General features: G+C 42.0%; 1 protein-coding gene across 1 annotated transcript in view; it reads left to right on the top strand.

Moving 5' to 3' along the window:
• The window catches only part of DNAH3 (dynein, axonemal, heavy chain 3), a 230,804-nt gene that overhangs the window by 18,335 nt on the left and 199,326 nt on the right, over nt 1–13,143 (top strand). Inside the window, exons 8-11 of the mRNA XM_006875979.1 lie at nt 3,098–3,293; nt 6,125–6,250; nt 6,859–7,054; nt 8,771–8,950. Coding sequence (XP_006876041.1) covers nt 3,098–3,293; nt 6,125–6,250; nt 6,859–7,054; nt 8,771–8,950 — 698 coding nt within the window. The remainder of the gene's footprint in view (nt 1–3,097; nt 3,294–6,124; nt 6,251–6,858; nt 7,055–8,770; nt 8,951–13,143) is intronic.

The raw sequence follows: 13,143 nt of genomic DNA, 5'->3' as shown, positions 1-13,143 counted from the left end.
TTCAAGTTTTTCAGGTTGAGAAATGCTGAGCATGTTTTTCTCTGTTGGCTTTCTAACTCCTGATCTTGGTACAGTTCATTATAATACTTTATGTACAGTTCATTATAATACTTTACATTGTCTTTTTGATCTGCCCTTAGAAATTTTCTGTTCAGCTCTTGGACCTCCTCATTTATTCCATTTGCTTTAGCATCTCTACTCTGGAGAGCCAAGTTTCAAAGTCTCTTCTGACATCGATTTTAGTCTTTTCTGTTTTGTTTTGTTTTTAAATGATACTTTATTTTCTTGATGTCATCCTGCAGCTCTTCTGGTCTTCAGTCATTAGTCTAATACATCAATTCTGTTCTTGAGATGGTCTCTAAATTCAGATGGGACATATTCAAGGGTATATTTTGATTCTCATGGACTTGTTTTCATTTTCGTCAGCTTCAGTGTGAACTTGCATGCTATCAGTTGATGGTCTGCCCCTGGCCTTGTTATAGCTGATGATATGGAGCTTTTCCCACATTTCCCACCACCCCTTCCCATAGATGTAGTCAGTTTCAGTCCAGTGCACTTCATCGGGTGAGTCCATGTGCATATTTGCCTTTGTGGTTGCAACTATAAAAAAGGTATTTAACTTAAAAATTTTTTTAAAAGGCATTTCCAATGAAAAAGTCATTGGTCTTACAAAATTCTATCATGCCATTTTCAGCATAATTTCTATCCCAAGGCCATATTTTCCAATTATGATCCTTCCTCTTTGTTTCCAACTTTCACATTCCAATCACCAGCAATTATCAATACATCTTGATTGCATGTTTGCTCAATTTCAGACTGAAAAAGTTGGTAGAATTCTTCAATTTCATCATCAGTAGTTCTATAGTGTATGGATATTATCCTATCACAGACAGCATTGTACTTCAAGAGAGATCTTGAAATGTTCTTTCTGACGATGAATGTGATGGCATACATTTGTCAGATTCAAAATGACCAACATCAGTCCATTTCAGCTCACTGATGCCCAGGATATCAATCTTTATGCATTCCATTTCATTTTTGACAACTTCCAATTTTCCTAGATTCATATTTAACACATTCCACATTCTGATTATTAATGGATGTTTGCAGCTGCTTTTCCTCATGTTGCATTGTGCTCCATCATCAAATGAAGGTCTTGAAAGTCTTACTTGAGTCATCATGGTCAGCTCTACTTTGATTGAGGAACCAACTCTTCCTCAGTGTTATTTTGAGTGCCCTCCAACCTGAGAGGGCTCATTTTCCAGCACTGTATCTGGCAATATTTTGTTGCTATTCATAATGTTTTCATCATCTGATACTGTACCTGACAATGTTTCACTGCTATTCATAATTCAGAAGTTAGTCTTCCTTTCTGTCTTTCTAGTCTGTCTTAGTCTAGAAGCTCTGCGGAAACCTGTCCCCCATGGGCAGCCCTTCTGTTATTCACTGAACCTGTGGAATGACTTCAAGTGTCACAGCAACACACAAGCCACCACAGCACTACAGACTGACAGACGAGTGGTGGATCAAGTTGTCTAGTTATTTTTATTTTCCTAAAATAACTCCACTTTATGGAGTCATGTGGGTTAATGCATTGGGCTGCAAGGTTGGTTTGAATCAGAAGGGCAGCAATTCAAGCTCATCAGACGCTCCTTGGAAACTCTATACAGGGTTGCTATGAGTTCGAACCGACTCAATGGCACTTAACAACAACAGTAACAATGAATTTTATAATGGTCTCAGTTTAAAGACTTCTTTTCTACTATAGGAAAGAACTATGTTCCTAAAGATAAACATTCTTTCGAATTGTAGCTTTAACCTATTTCTCCAGTCTTACTACCTTGAACTCTACCGTGTATATATGGTATTTCTGTCAAAGAGTAGCTCACAGCTCCTTGAACACATCCTACAAAAGTCACGGTGCAACACCTTCCTACATGCCTTTTCTTTTACCCACAATGCTCTTCTCTTCTTTTCCTGTCTAGTAAACACCTACCTAGTCTTGATGACCCAGCTGAAATGCAACTTCCTCTGTGAGGCTTTCGCCAAGTTTCTCTCCATGTCATGTGAAGCTTTGTTTGGAATTTCCCACTTGAAACCATCTGGTGTCAACTGTTATGTGTTATTTTTTTTTAGTTAAAACTCGTTGATGTGAGAGATCAATGAATGATTAATGAAGTATCAGAAGATACTAAATTGTTGTCAGTTGTGAAGTTACCCCAAGTTCTGAGAGCCTCAGATTGTACAGTACTCCTCCTCCTTCCCCAGAAATATCTTCATAAAGCAAATGCAGGCCCACAGAGTAGAGTTGCCCTAATTTAGTGATGCCCAGATTGTTCCCAGTGACCTGGTACAGTGATCATATATAGCAGCTCATTATATTCTAAACAGGGCTAGATTACCCTGTAAGCAAGGTAAAAACTTGCTTATTTGTGCCCATGTGAAAAGTCTCCCTCAGATTAGTAAATTGTTGTTGTTATTAAGTGCCGTCAAGTTGGTTCTGACCCATAGCAATCCTATATAGGGTTTCCGAGGAGCGGCTGGTGAGCTCAACCACCAACCTTGCAAATCAAATTGACCTTGCAGTCCAGAGCATTAATCCAAACACAGCCTAATCCACACTTACCTTATTTATTGGATACTCTGTCCCTGAAAAGGATTGCAAATTTCAGAAGACACTTTGATTCTGTAGGCAGTCTCCCTCTTGGGGTTGGGAGAGAGACATATGCCAGCCATACCACAAAGCAGGGCCTTTGATGTAGTGAAAAGTTATTCACTACAGATTAGTAAGTGGCAGTGGTTGTGGTGGTTATGTGCTATGGAGTTGGAACTGACTCATAGTGACCCTGCACAGGGTTTCTGTAAATCTTTACGGAAGCAGAAAGCCTCATCTTTCTCCCGCGGAACAGCTGGTAGTTTTGAACTGCTGACCTTAAGGTTCGCAGTCTGATTCGTAACCACAATGTTCCCAGAGACCACAAGTAAACCCATGCTTACCTTGCTCATTGGGCAAGGCGATACTGTTCTAAGTGTTGAAGCTCTGGCTGCGTAGCGCTGAAAGCCCCTTCATAACAGGGTGTTTGTCTCTTGATTATAGTCGATTACATCCTCATGGACCCAGTGGAGAGAAAAAGGCTCTTCATCAATAGCATCCCTCGCTTGTTTCCTCAAAGAGTGATCCGGGCCCCTGTACCCTGGCACAGTGTCTACAAGTCTACCAAGAAGTGGAATGAGGAACACCTGCACTCTGTGAACCCCATGATGCTCAGCCTGAAAGAACTGTGGTTTTCAGGGTAAGAATCACTTTCCTTTCTTCCCCTTTCTTTGTTTCTCCCACACAGAAAGGAGCCTCTAAGGCAGGCCACCACGAAAGTAGCATGAAACAGAATGTCTGCCCTTGATGTGAAATCAAATGTTCAAAAGTCCTGGATCAAAGTACACACAAGATCATATGTGACAACTCTCCCCATCTCCACAGTGCTACCCCAGTCCCCGTGCCTGCCTGTCAGCACTGGAGTGTACTAAGGGCACAGGCTTGGAGGTAGCCTGCTCACAGTCACATTCTAGCCCTGCCACTTCTTAAATGAGATGGGTGTGCTAGATCACCTCTCTGTACCTTGCTTTAAACTTGGATACAAAGAATTCCTGCTTCATAGGACCGATATCCAAACCCAAATCCAAACCTGTTGTCATGGAGCTGGTTCTGACTCATGCAACCCTATAGGACAGAGTAGAGCTCTCCCATAGGGTTTAAGGTTTTATTGTGAACTGAGTGATAGTTTACATGGGAGACCATTGGTTTTACACTCATCATTTCATTGCAATGATTACAGTCTCCTCCGTGAGTCATCATTCAACAGCATTTCCTTCTATTCCCTCTGTTTTTTATTTGTTGTTGTTGTTTTTTCGATGAATACCAAAGCATTCAGGAATATATATATAATCATTTAGACAACCAAAGGGTACATTTTGCACAGGATGTTAATCTTTACGGAATATTTACATCATTCTCCCTCAAGCAGCTGGTGGTTTAGAATCACTGACCTTTTGGTTAACAAGTGAGCATTTAACCTCTGCACCACCAGGGCTCCTGTAGGATTGATGTGGTTATTCTTGTTAAAGTACCATCAAGTCAGTTCTGACTCACAGCGACCCAGCATAGGGTTTCCAAGGCTGTGAATCTTTGGGGGAGCAGAAAGCCTCAACTTTTTCCCCAAGGAGCAGCTGGTGGGCTTGAACTGCCCACTTTGTGCTTCACAGTCTATTGCTTATCCTAACCATTGTGTTCCCATAGGATTGATTGGCTATTGTTGTTAAGTGCCATTGAGTTAGTTCTGACCATAGCAATCCTGTAGAGTTTCCCAAGAAGCAGATGATGCATTTGAACTGAACTTTTGGCTAGTAACCCAGTGCGTACTCTAGAGAGCCACACCAGGACTCCATAGAATTGATGGTGGTGGTGGTGGTTGTGTGCCTTGGAGTTGGTTCTGACGACCCTGCACAGGGTTTCCGAGGCTGTAAATCATTACGGGAGCAGAAAGCCTCATTTTTCTCGTGCAGAAGCACAGGTAGTTTCGAACTGCTGACCCTGAGGTTTACCGCCCGACTCATAACCACTACGCTACCAGAGCTCCTTATAGGATTGACAGGAGGAATAAATAAGTTAGTATTTGCAAAGTACTTTGAACAGTGTCTGGTATAAAATAGGCACTAGTATGTGATAGTTGAAATCCTGGTGTGGTGCTGTAGGATAAGCACTGGACTGCTGATGGTGAGATTGGTGATTCAAATCCACCAGCTACTCCTTGGAAACCCTACACAGTGTCACGATGAGTCAGAACCAACTCAATATCACTGAACAACAGCAACCACAGTGTGATAATTAGATAGAACCGCCATTGTGGCTGAATTATAGTTGCAAACTTGCTTGATCGCTGCTCCCTCTAGACTGTGAGCTGCTTTTGGGGTGGGTCTTATTCCTTCATATAACTCAGTGCCAACAAAGGGATCGTAAACACTGGTCTCTCACTTATGTTTGTTATTGTTGAGCACTGTTGAGTTCTGACTCACAGCCCCTTTGTAGGATTTCGGAGGAGCTGCTTGTGTGTTTCAACTGCAAAACCTTTAGGTTATCAGTCTAATGTTTATGCTACAGTTTATCAATCACAAAATTGGTCACAAAAATTGCAGGCATGCCTACAGAAGTGGAAGTTCTTGATTTTTGGTGTTTTTTTTAAATTGAGATCGAATTTGCATGTCATAAAATTCACCCTTGAAAAGTATAATTTGTTATAGGCAGAGTTGTGAAAACATCCCAGAATATTTTCATCATCCTGCAAAAATCCCTTTGCATCCATTAGCCGTTGTTATCCATCGCCTGCGCCTCATCGAACATTTACCCCTGCTAGGGATTTACCTAAGGAGCTCAGGTAGTGTAGTGGTTACCAATCAAGGTCAGCAGTTTGAAACTACCAGCTGTTCCATGGGAGAAAGATCAGGCTTTCTGCTCCTGTAAAGCTTTACAGCCTCGGAAACGCTGTATTAACTGTTGTTAAGTACCGACTCTACAGTACTTAACAACAACAGGGATTTACCTATTCTGGTTATTTCTACAGTCCCTGATCTTTTGTACCTGACTTCTTTTACTTAGCAATCGTAAGCATGATGGCGGCTGCGGGGCAGGCTTGCACAGTGAGCCCTTTGGTTGGTTGAATGATTGTATATTCCTAAGTGTTTTGGTGTACATCCAAAAAGCAAAACAAAACAAAAAACCCACAGAGGGAATAGAAGCAAATACTGTTGAATGATGATGCATGGAGGGGATTATAATCATTGCAATGAAACGAAATATGATAGGATGAGTGTAAAGCTAATATTCTCCCATGTAAGCTATCACTCAATTCACAATAAAAACTTTCAAAAAATGTAAGCATGAACATTTATCTGCTGTTTGTACTAGTTCTGTTGGACTACCTGCTTCTTCCTCAGACACCTGGATATTTATAGTTTTAATAGTCAGTCTCCTCTCATCGAAACATGAAAACATACGTCTTTTGAACCTGACCTGCCGAATTTGTTCCTAAACATCCCATTGCTTAAAAAGTTTCTCCCTCTCCTTTGGCAGGTTTGCTGACCTCAGATTTGTTCGAACAGAAGAATTATTGGCAGGACAATTGCCCCTGCAGCCTCATGAATATCAAGCTGAGATCCAGAAACACTGCATGGACACACGTCAAATTCTTCTCACCAAGTCAGTATCTGGCCTCAGATAGGTACTGTGATGTCTGAGAAGTATCTGAAAGGAAAACCACTTTCACCGCAGCCTGGCAAAGAGGCCTTTCCCAACGTCTGTTGGCTTCCTGCCTCCATGCCCTCTACTCCCTTCTTGTCACCATCCTTCTGATGTCATTTTCTGTCCCCTGATAGCCTTTGTGTCTCTTCTTTTCCAGTTCCTCTTCACCCCTCACTCTAACTCTCCTTTCCATTCCTGGTGAGGGTACCACTTCCATTCCCTCACTCTGAAAACCGTTAGGCCTTCCTGGGCAATGTTGTTGTTAACTGCCGACTTATAGCTGGACAGTTTACTCTCAGCTGTAGCCCCCAGTGGCTAGGTCAGTGTCCATGGGCTCAGTGGTTCCCAAGTCTCCCCAAACTTCAGACCAACCAGCCCTTCCTCTTCTGTGTCTCATCTTAAGGTCGACAGGCGTCCATGGAACATGATCAAGCTCAGCCCATGTCTTCGTTACTTCTTTTCCCCCACTTCCACTCACAAGTACACTAACATGGTCACCAGCGAGCTTATAAGCCTGCTCGTGTGTTCCCTTTGAGTTTCAGCTGGATGTTCTCTTGTCTTTTCAGGTGGATCCCCGCCTGTGTTCAGCTTTTTATCTCACAGAAAGATCAGTGGATTCATTTTGCTCCCAGGAACGATTATGAGTCCTCTCGTATCATTGAAGAATATTTTGCGTCTGTTGGATCCTTCATGTCACTGCAGCTTAGAGAGTTGGTTGTGAAGTCTATGGAGGACCTTGTTTCCTTTTTCATGATACACAAGGTATGTAGAGGAAACAACCTAGTGTGAATCAGGTATTCCATCACATCCAAGTTCATTGTTGTTCTTGTTGTTCTTGTTAAGTGCTGTTGAGTCGATTCCAACCCACAACAACCCTGAATAGGGTTTCCAAGAAGCGGCTGGTGCTCTTGAAGCACCAACTCCCCTAAGCTAATTGGTGGTGATGGTCATGTGCCATGGAGTCTGTTCCAACTCATAGTGACCCTGTACAGAGTTTCCGAGGCTATAAATCTTTACAGGAGCAGAAAGCTTCGTCTTTCTCCCACGGAATAGCTGGTAGTTTCGAACTGCTGACCCTGAGGTTAGCAGCCTGAATTGTAACTGCTACGCTACCCTAAGCTAATTAGTACTGCTATAATATGTAATATAATATGTAAATGGAGTCCTGGTTGACACTGTGGATAATGCAGTAGACTGCAAGGTCAGCAGTTCAAGCATATCAGCCGCTCCTCAGAAATCCTATACAGGGTCACTGTGGGTCATGACTGACTTGAAGGCACTTAACAACAACAACAATATATAACACAATATACAATATAGTAAGTGAGAAGTATGGTGGTTCTGTAGGATAAGCACTGGACTGTGAGCCACAAGGTCGGTGGTTTGAGTCCAGCAGCCACCCCATGGGAGAAAGATGAGGCTTTCTGCTCCAGTCTTGAAAACCCTATGCAGGGTCACTATGAATCAGAACCGACTCAACGACACTTAACAACAATAATAGAAATACCACGAGGGGGGGCTTTAGCAAACAGAAATGTATTTTCTCACAGTTTAGGAGGCTAGAAGTCCGAATGCAGGGGAGCAGCTCCAGGGGAAGGCTTGCCTTGTCAGTTCTAGAGGAAGGTTCTGGCCTCTTTAGCTTCTCGTTCTTGGTTCCTTGGAGAAATCAACATGTCTTGGCATCAGTCTGACCCCATCCCTGCTTGCTTGCTTCTTTGATCCCTTTTAAAGCTCAAAAGAAATTGGCCCAAGACACACAAAGATAACCCCTTCCCAATGGAATTATAACCGCAGGCATAGAGGTTAGAACTGACAGCACGGAGTTTGCAGGGGGATACACTACAGCCCTTAATAATGTCTGCTCTCAGCTAGAAATCAAGCCCCAAAGTAAAATTCTCCACTTGCACATAAGTCAGGTGATTACTAGCTTCTAAAAATAGTGTCTTTTAACATAAAGCAAGCTTTCTTGAGATACTTAAACCAAATTGAAACCAGTGACCTTTGATTTGATTCTAATTCATGGCAGCAACTAAAGTAGTAAATAGATAAGAGTTTCTGGCTTGTACAGACGATTAATATGTTTGGCACTTCAAGTTTACCCAGCATGCCTCATAAGAAAGACCTGGCAATCTTCTTAGAAAAAAAAATAACCGTTGAAAACCCTATGGAGCATAGTTTTGCTCTGATACACGTTGTTGTCAAGTACTGTCGAGTCAGTTCTCACTCATAGCAACCCTGATACGGTTTCCAAGGAGCAGCTGGTGGGTTTGAACTGCCAACCTTGTGGCCCACAGTCCAGTGCTGATCCTACAGTGCCACACCAGGAGTCCCTGATACACATGGAGTACCATAATGTAGATTGACTCAAAGGAACATGAACAGCACTAGTTGCCCTTTGCTTCCTCTTCTGGTACTTACGTCACGTAAAGCTGAAACAGTCTATTGTGTTGTGACCACCATACTTTATATCTCCTAAAGGACGGCAATGACTTCAATGAACCCTACCAAGAGATGGCGTTCTTCACACCTCAGCACATCATGATCAAACTTGAAGTCAATGAACCCATTATTGCCTTTAATCCATCTTTTGATGACTGCTGGAAATTAATATACAACTCTCTCTTAGAAATTATTAACAACTCTGAGAATATCCCTAAGGTATAGTATTCACAGGTTCAGTCACTTATTCCATAAAGTATATCTGACATTACTGTTTGTACAAGGTAGTCTAGTGTGATATTCAGAGAGAAGAGTTTCTCTCTAGGGAATATATCCCAAGTGCAGCTCTAGAAAGAAGATCTGGACCATAAAGAAATGACCATGAGCCCAGAATTGTGCTCCTAACAAGAGCATTAAAAGTTATTTTATGAGATTGATACTTTTGCCCTGAGATGATCTCTAAACCTTAAACCAAAAATATCCTCTGAAGTCTCCTTGAAATAAACAGTGTTGCTGAATTCATAGCTACCCTGTGTAGGGTTTCTGAAGAGTGGTTGGTGAGCTTGAACCACTGACCTTGTGCTTCAAACTAACCTTGCAGTCCAGCGCATTAACCTGCAGCACCACACGAGGACTCTAAAACCAAACAATAGTTTAGCGTAATTAGTAACAAATGAAAGTGTGCTTTGAGCATTATGCTCTTAAGAACTAGCTACATGGAATCAAATTGACAAGAGAAACTTAAAAGAATAGTTAGGACCTTTAGGGGGCAGTGAATGTCTATTAATTGGGGAGGAACAATTTGGAAAAAAAGGGGATAAGAAGAATGTAATTGATTACAAATATAAGAATGTAATCAATGTCAATGAATTGTATGTGTCGAAACGGTCAAATTGGTATCTGGTTTACTGTGAATATTCTCAACAACAGCACCAAAATTAAATAAAATATAAGGACTAACCAGGTACAAAAATACTTTATATATATATATATTGGTATATACTTCTATATACCAATATCAGAAGGGTAGTTGTGTCTCAAGCAATGCCCAACTTAGGTTATTAATTCATTATGCCAAGATTGATCACAAAACTATCGAATTCCATTCTTACGGTTCCATATGTTTTGTCTTGTTTTCTAGACTGCTGTAGTCTTCTGAGGGTGGGAAGTGGGGTGGGGGGGAGAGGGAGAATGAAGCTTTCCTTCCTGACCCAAGTTCTTTCAAGTTTGTTTTCCTGGGCAGAGTTAGTAAGCAGATTCTAGACACCGATTAACAGAGTCTTATAAAGGAGCTCTGGTAGTGTGATGGTTACGAATTGGGCTGCGAACTGTAAGGTGAGCAGTTCGAAACTACCACCTGCTCCACGGGAGAAAGATGAGGCTTTTTGTTCACATAAAGATTTACAGCCTCAGAAACCCTGTACAAGGTCGCTATGAGTCGGAGCTGACTCCACGATACATATCTACTAACTACTACTACAGGGCAAGTCTGTCCACATGGTGTGAATCTTTTTTGAGATCTGTCTTCTGTGTCCCTCCCTGTGGTTAGTATGGTAAGAAGGCCAGAATTCAGTTCCACATGAGAGAGGGACCTGTGGGCTTGTGTTCACGTGGGTGCCCACTCTCTCTCTCTCACACACACACATCATTCATTGTTGGGTGACCTTGAGCATCCTCCTTTCTGCAATCCTGTGCCTAGAGGGTTCTAAGACTTTAAGATTAGAATTGGGTTTGGGGGTAAGAGTATGAAATAAAACACTGAAGTTGATTTTACCAGAGAATTTGCATTTAGGGTGGCGAACCCAACCAAGCTTGACTAACAAGAAAGCTGGGTGTGTGGAAGGGGAAGAAACAGCAGGCAGCCATCCTAAAGCTACACTCCCTGGGAAGGAAATGAGAGAGAAGACCCTGTAATTTGGGGGGATAAGTGCGGGGCTTGGGGACAGTTAAAGTACAGACGATTTGAGTTCTCCTTCTTTGCTGTTGTGCAGCAGTATTTTGAAAGCAGCTGGGCTGGAAGAGCCCAGGGCTCATGTGGTTTCAGGAGCTGGTGCTAGATTAAGGGGATTGTAATGTCCTGAACTCCTGGTGTGGTGCTATAAGATCAGCACTGGCCTGCAAACCACACCATCAGCAGTCTAAACTCACCAGCTGATCCTCAGAAACCCTATACAGGGTCACTACGAGTCAGAACTGATTACAAGGCACTTAACAATAGCAACAACAATGTTGCCCATGGGACTTCTGGTGTGGTGCTGTAGGATAATCACTGGACTGCAAACCTTGCTCACCTTGTACAAATGTGAAAGCTGGACAATGAATTAGGAAAACTGAAGCAGAATTGGTGGTATTTTTGAATCATGGTGAAAAAGAATGTAGAATATCAAGGAACATTAGAAGACTGAAATCTGTTTTGGCAGCAGTACAGCCAGAATGCTCCTTACAAGGGAAGATGTACTTTGGACATATTATTAGGAGGAAGCATGTCCTGGAGATGGAGACCATGCTTGGTAAAATAGAGGGTCAGCAAAAAAGAGAAAGAACTTCCACAGATGGACTGACAAACAGTGGTTCACCAGTGGGCTCAACCATTATAACTAATATGAGAAGGGTGCAGGACTGGGCCATGTTTCCTTCTGCTGTTCATACAGTTGCTGGGAGTTAAAATGAACTTGCTAGCACCTAACAACAACACCTAACAACACCACCTAACAACAACAGCAGTGTTGTACAGAGGATCGCTATGAGTCAGAATTGACATGTCCCTAACAACAACAAAGTCAAGAAAACCTCGTAGAAAACTGGGCCCAAATGGATGCCCATGACATGATCAGACCGAAACAAAACAAAACCAAACAGATTTCGAGTTCTTCATCTGGTCTTTGCCCTTTTTTTTATAGTTAATATACTTTTTTTTTTTTAAACTTTTTCATATTAATTGGGTGAAGACTTACAGAGGAGCACAATTTTTCATTCAACAATTCATATACATTGTGTTCCATCTCATTGGCTGCTGTCCCCACAATGTAGCATTGCTTATCCCAGTTGCTCCATATGTTTCTTGTTTTCATTCCTCCTTCTTTCCTAATACTTCTGAACTTTGTCCCTGGGGAGATGTGGTCCTTTTGATGTCAAATGGTTGACTATTCTAAGGGGTGCATACCTCCTTAGCATTGTTGTTCACCTTCTACACCTGTCTGTTGTTTGGCTGAAAAGGCTGCCAGAGCAGTGAGTGCATTTCCAGCCCTGATAGTCTGAAGGTTTCCTTTGCTCTCTATCTGACTCAGAAGTCTGGTCTTCTTTATGACTTTGACTTTTCTTCCACATTTTCTCCCACTCAATCCAAGCCCTTCTAAAATGATGCCTTTCAAAGCAGTTGGTAGTGGTAGCGAGGTACCATCTAGTCTCAAGCTTGTGACGACTGATGTTCACGTGACTCATTGGTCCGCTGGACTAATTATTTCAACATGTCTTAAATTTTCTCCATTCTTCTTTCCTCCGGACAAGAGACAAATAGTTGCATCTTAGATCTCACAAGCGTTTAAGGTGTCAGTCACTGCTCACCAAAGTAGGATGCAAAACACTGTCTTGTGAAGTATGTTATATCAATTCACCTCGGTGTCCCTCGAGAACCACCAGGCTCAGTAACTCATTCCCTCAAGGTGTTTGCGTATGGCTAAGAAGTTTTTGCAACTTTGCCTCCTGTCGGTTCCACCTCATTTATAGATATATGTGTAGCAAAGTCAGATACTTATGTACAAATATTCTCCGCCAAACCTATATACTCGTAACCACGGAAATGAAACGATATACAATAGGATGAATGTAAAGCTAATATTCTCCCATGTAAACAACCACATAATTCACAATAAAAGTTTTTTAAAAAAGCTAAGAAAAAAAACAAAAAAACCTATATACTCATAGATGTACTTACACTCTGCCTCCCACACCAGTTCAGCCTGTGTGTCTACCCATGCATCTATTCATAGATGACTGATCACAGACAGGACTGTGTACTTAACACTCTTTACCTCTGTTGCCTTTAATTCTTGTATTCCTATCACTGTGTTTCCCTGGCTAACCTCCCTCTTAATGCGCATTCCCTTCTTCACCCCAGTTGACATATGTCTAACTGGTAATTTAGCCTCCCTTCCACTGCTAGCCCTGGTAACTACTAAGGAATGTTTCTATTACTGTGAAAACCATTTCTTGGCTTTTTACAGTTGAGAAAGATGAGGCTTTCTACTCCCGTAAAGATTTACACCCTCAGAAACCCTGTACAGGGTCGCTATGGGTCGGAACCAACTCGATGGCACTTAACAACAACAACAAGTCTCATTCAGGGTAGTGCAGTGGCTCTGTATAAGCACTGGACTGAGAACCACAAGGTCAGTGGTTCAAACCCACCAGCC

This window comes from Chrysochloris asiatica, unplaced genomic scaffold (genome assembly GCF_000296735.1).
Source record: "Chrysochloris asiatica unplaced genomic scaffold, ChrAsi1.0 scaffold00348, whole genome shotgun sequence".
NCBI classification, from domain to species: Eukaryota; Metazoa; Chordata; class Mammalia; order Afrosoricida; family Chrysochloridae; genus Chrysochloris; species Chrysochloris asiatica.
The sequence above is the reverse complement of the archived record's forward strand: the minus strand, read 5'-3'. Positions and strand labels throughout refer to the sequence as shown.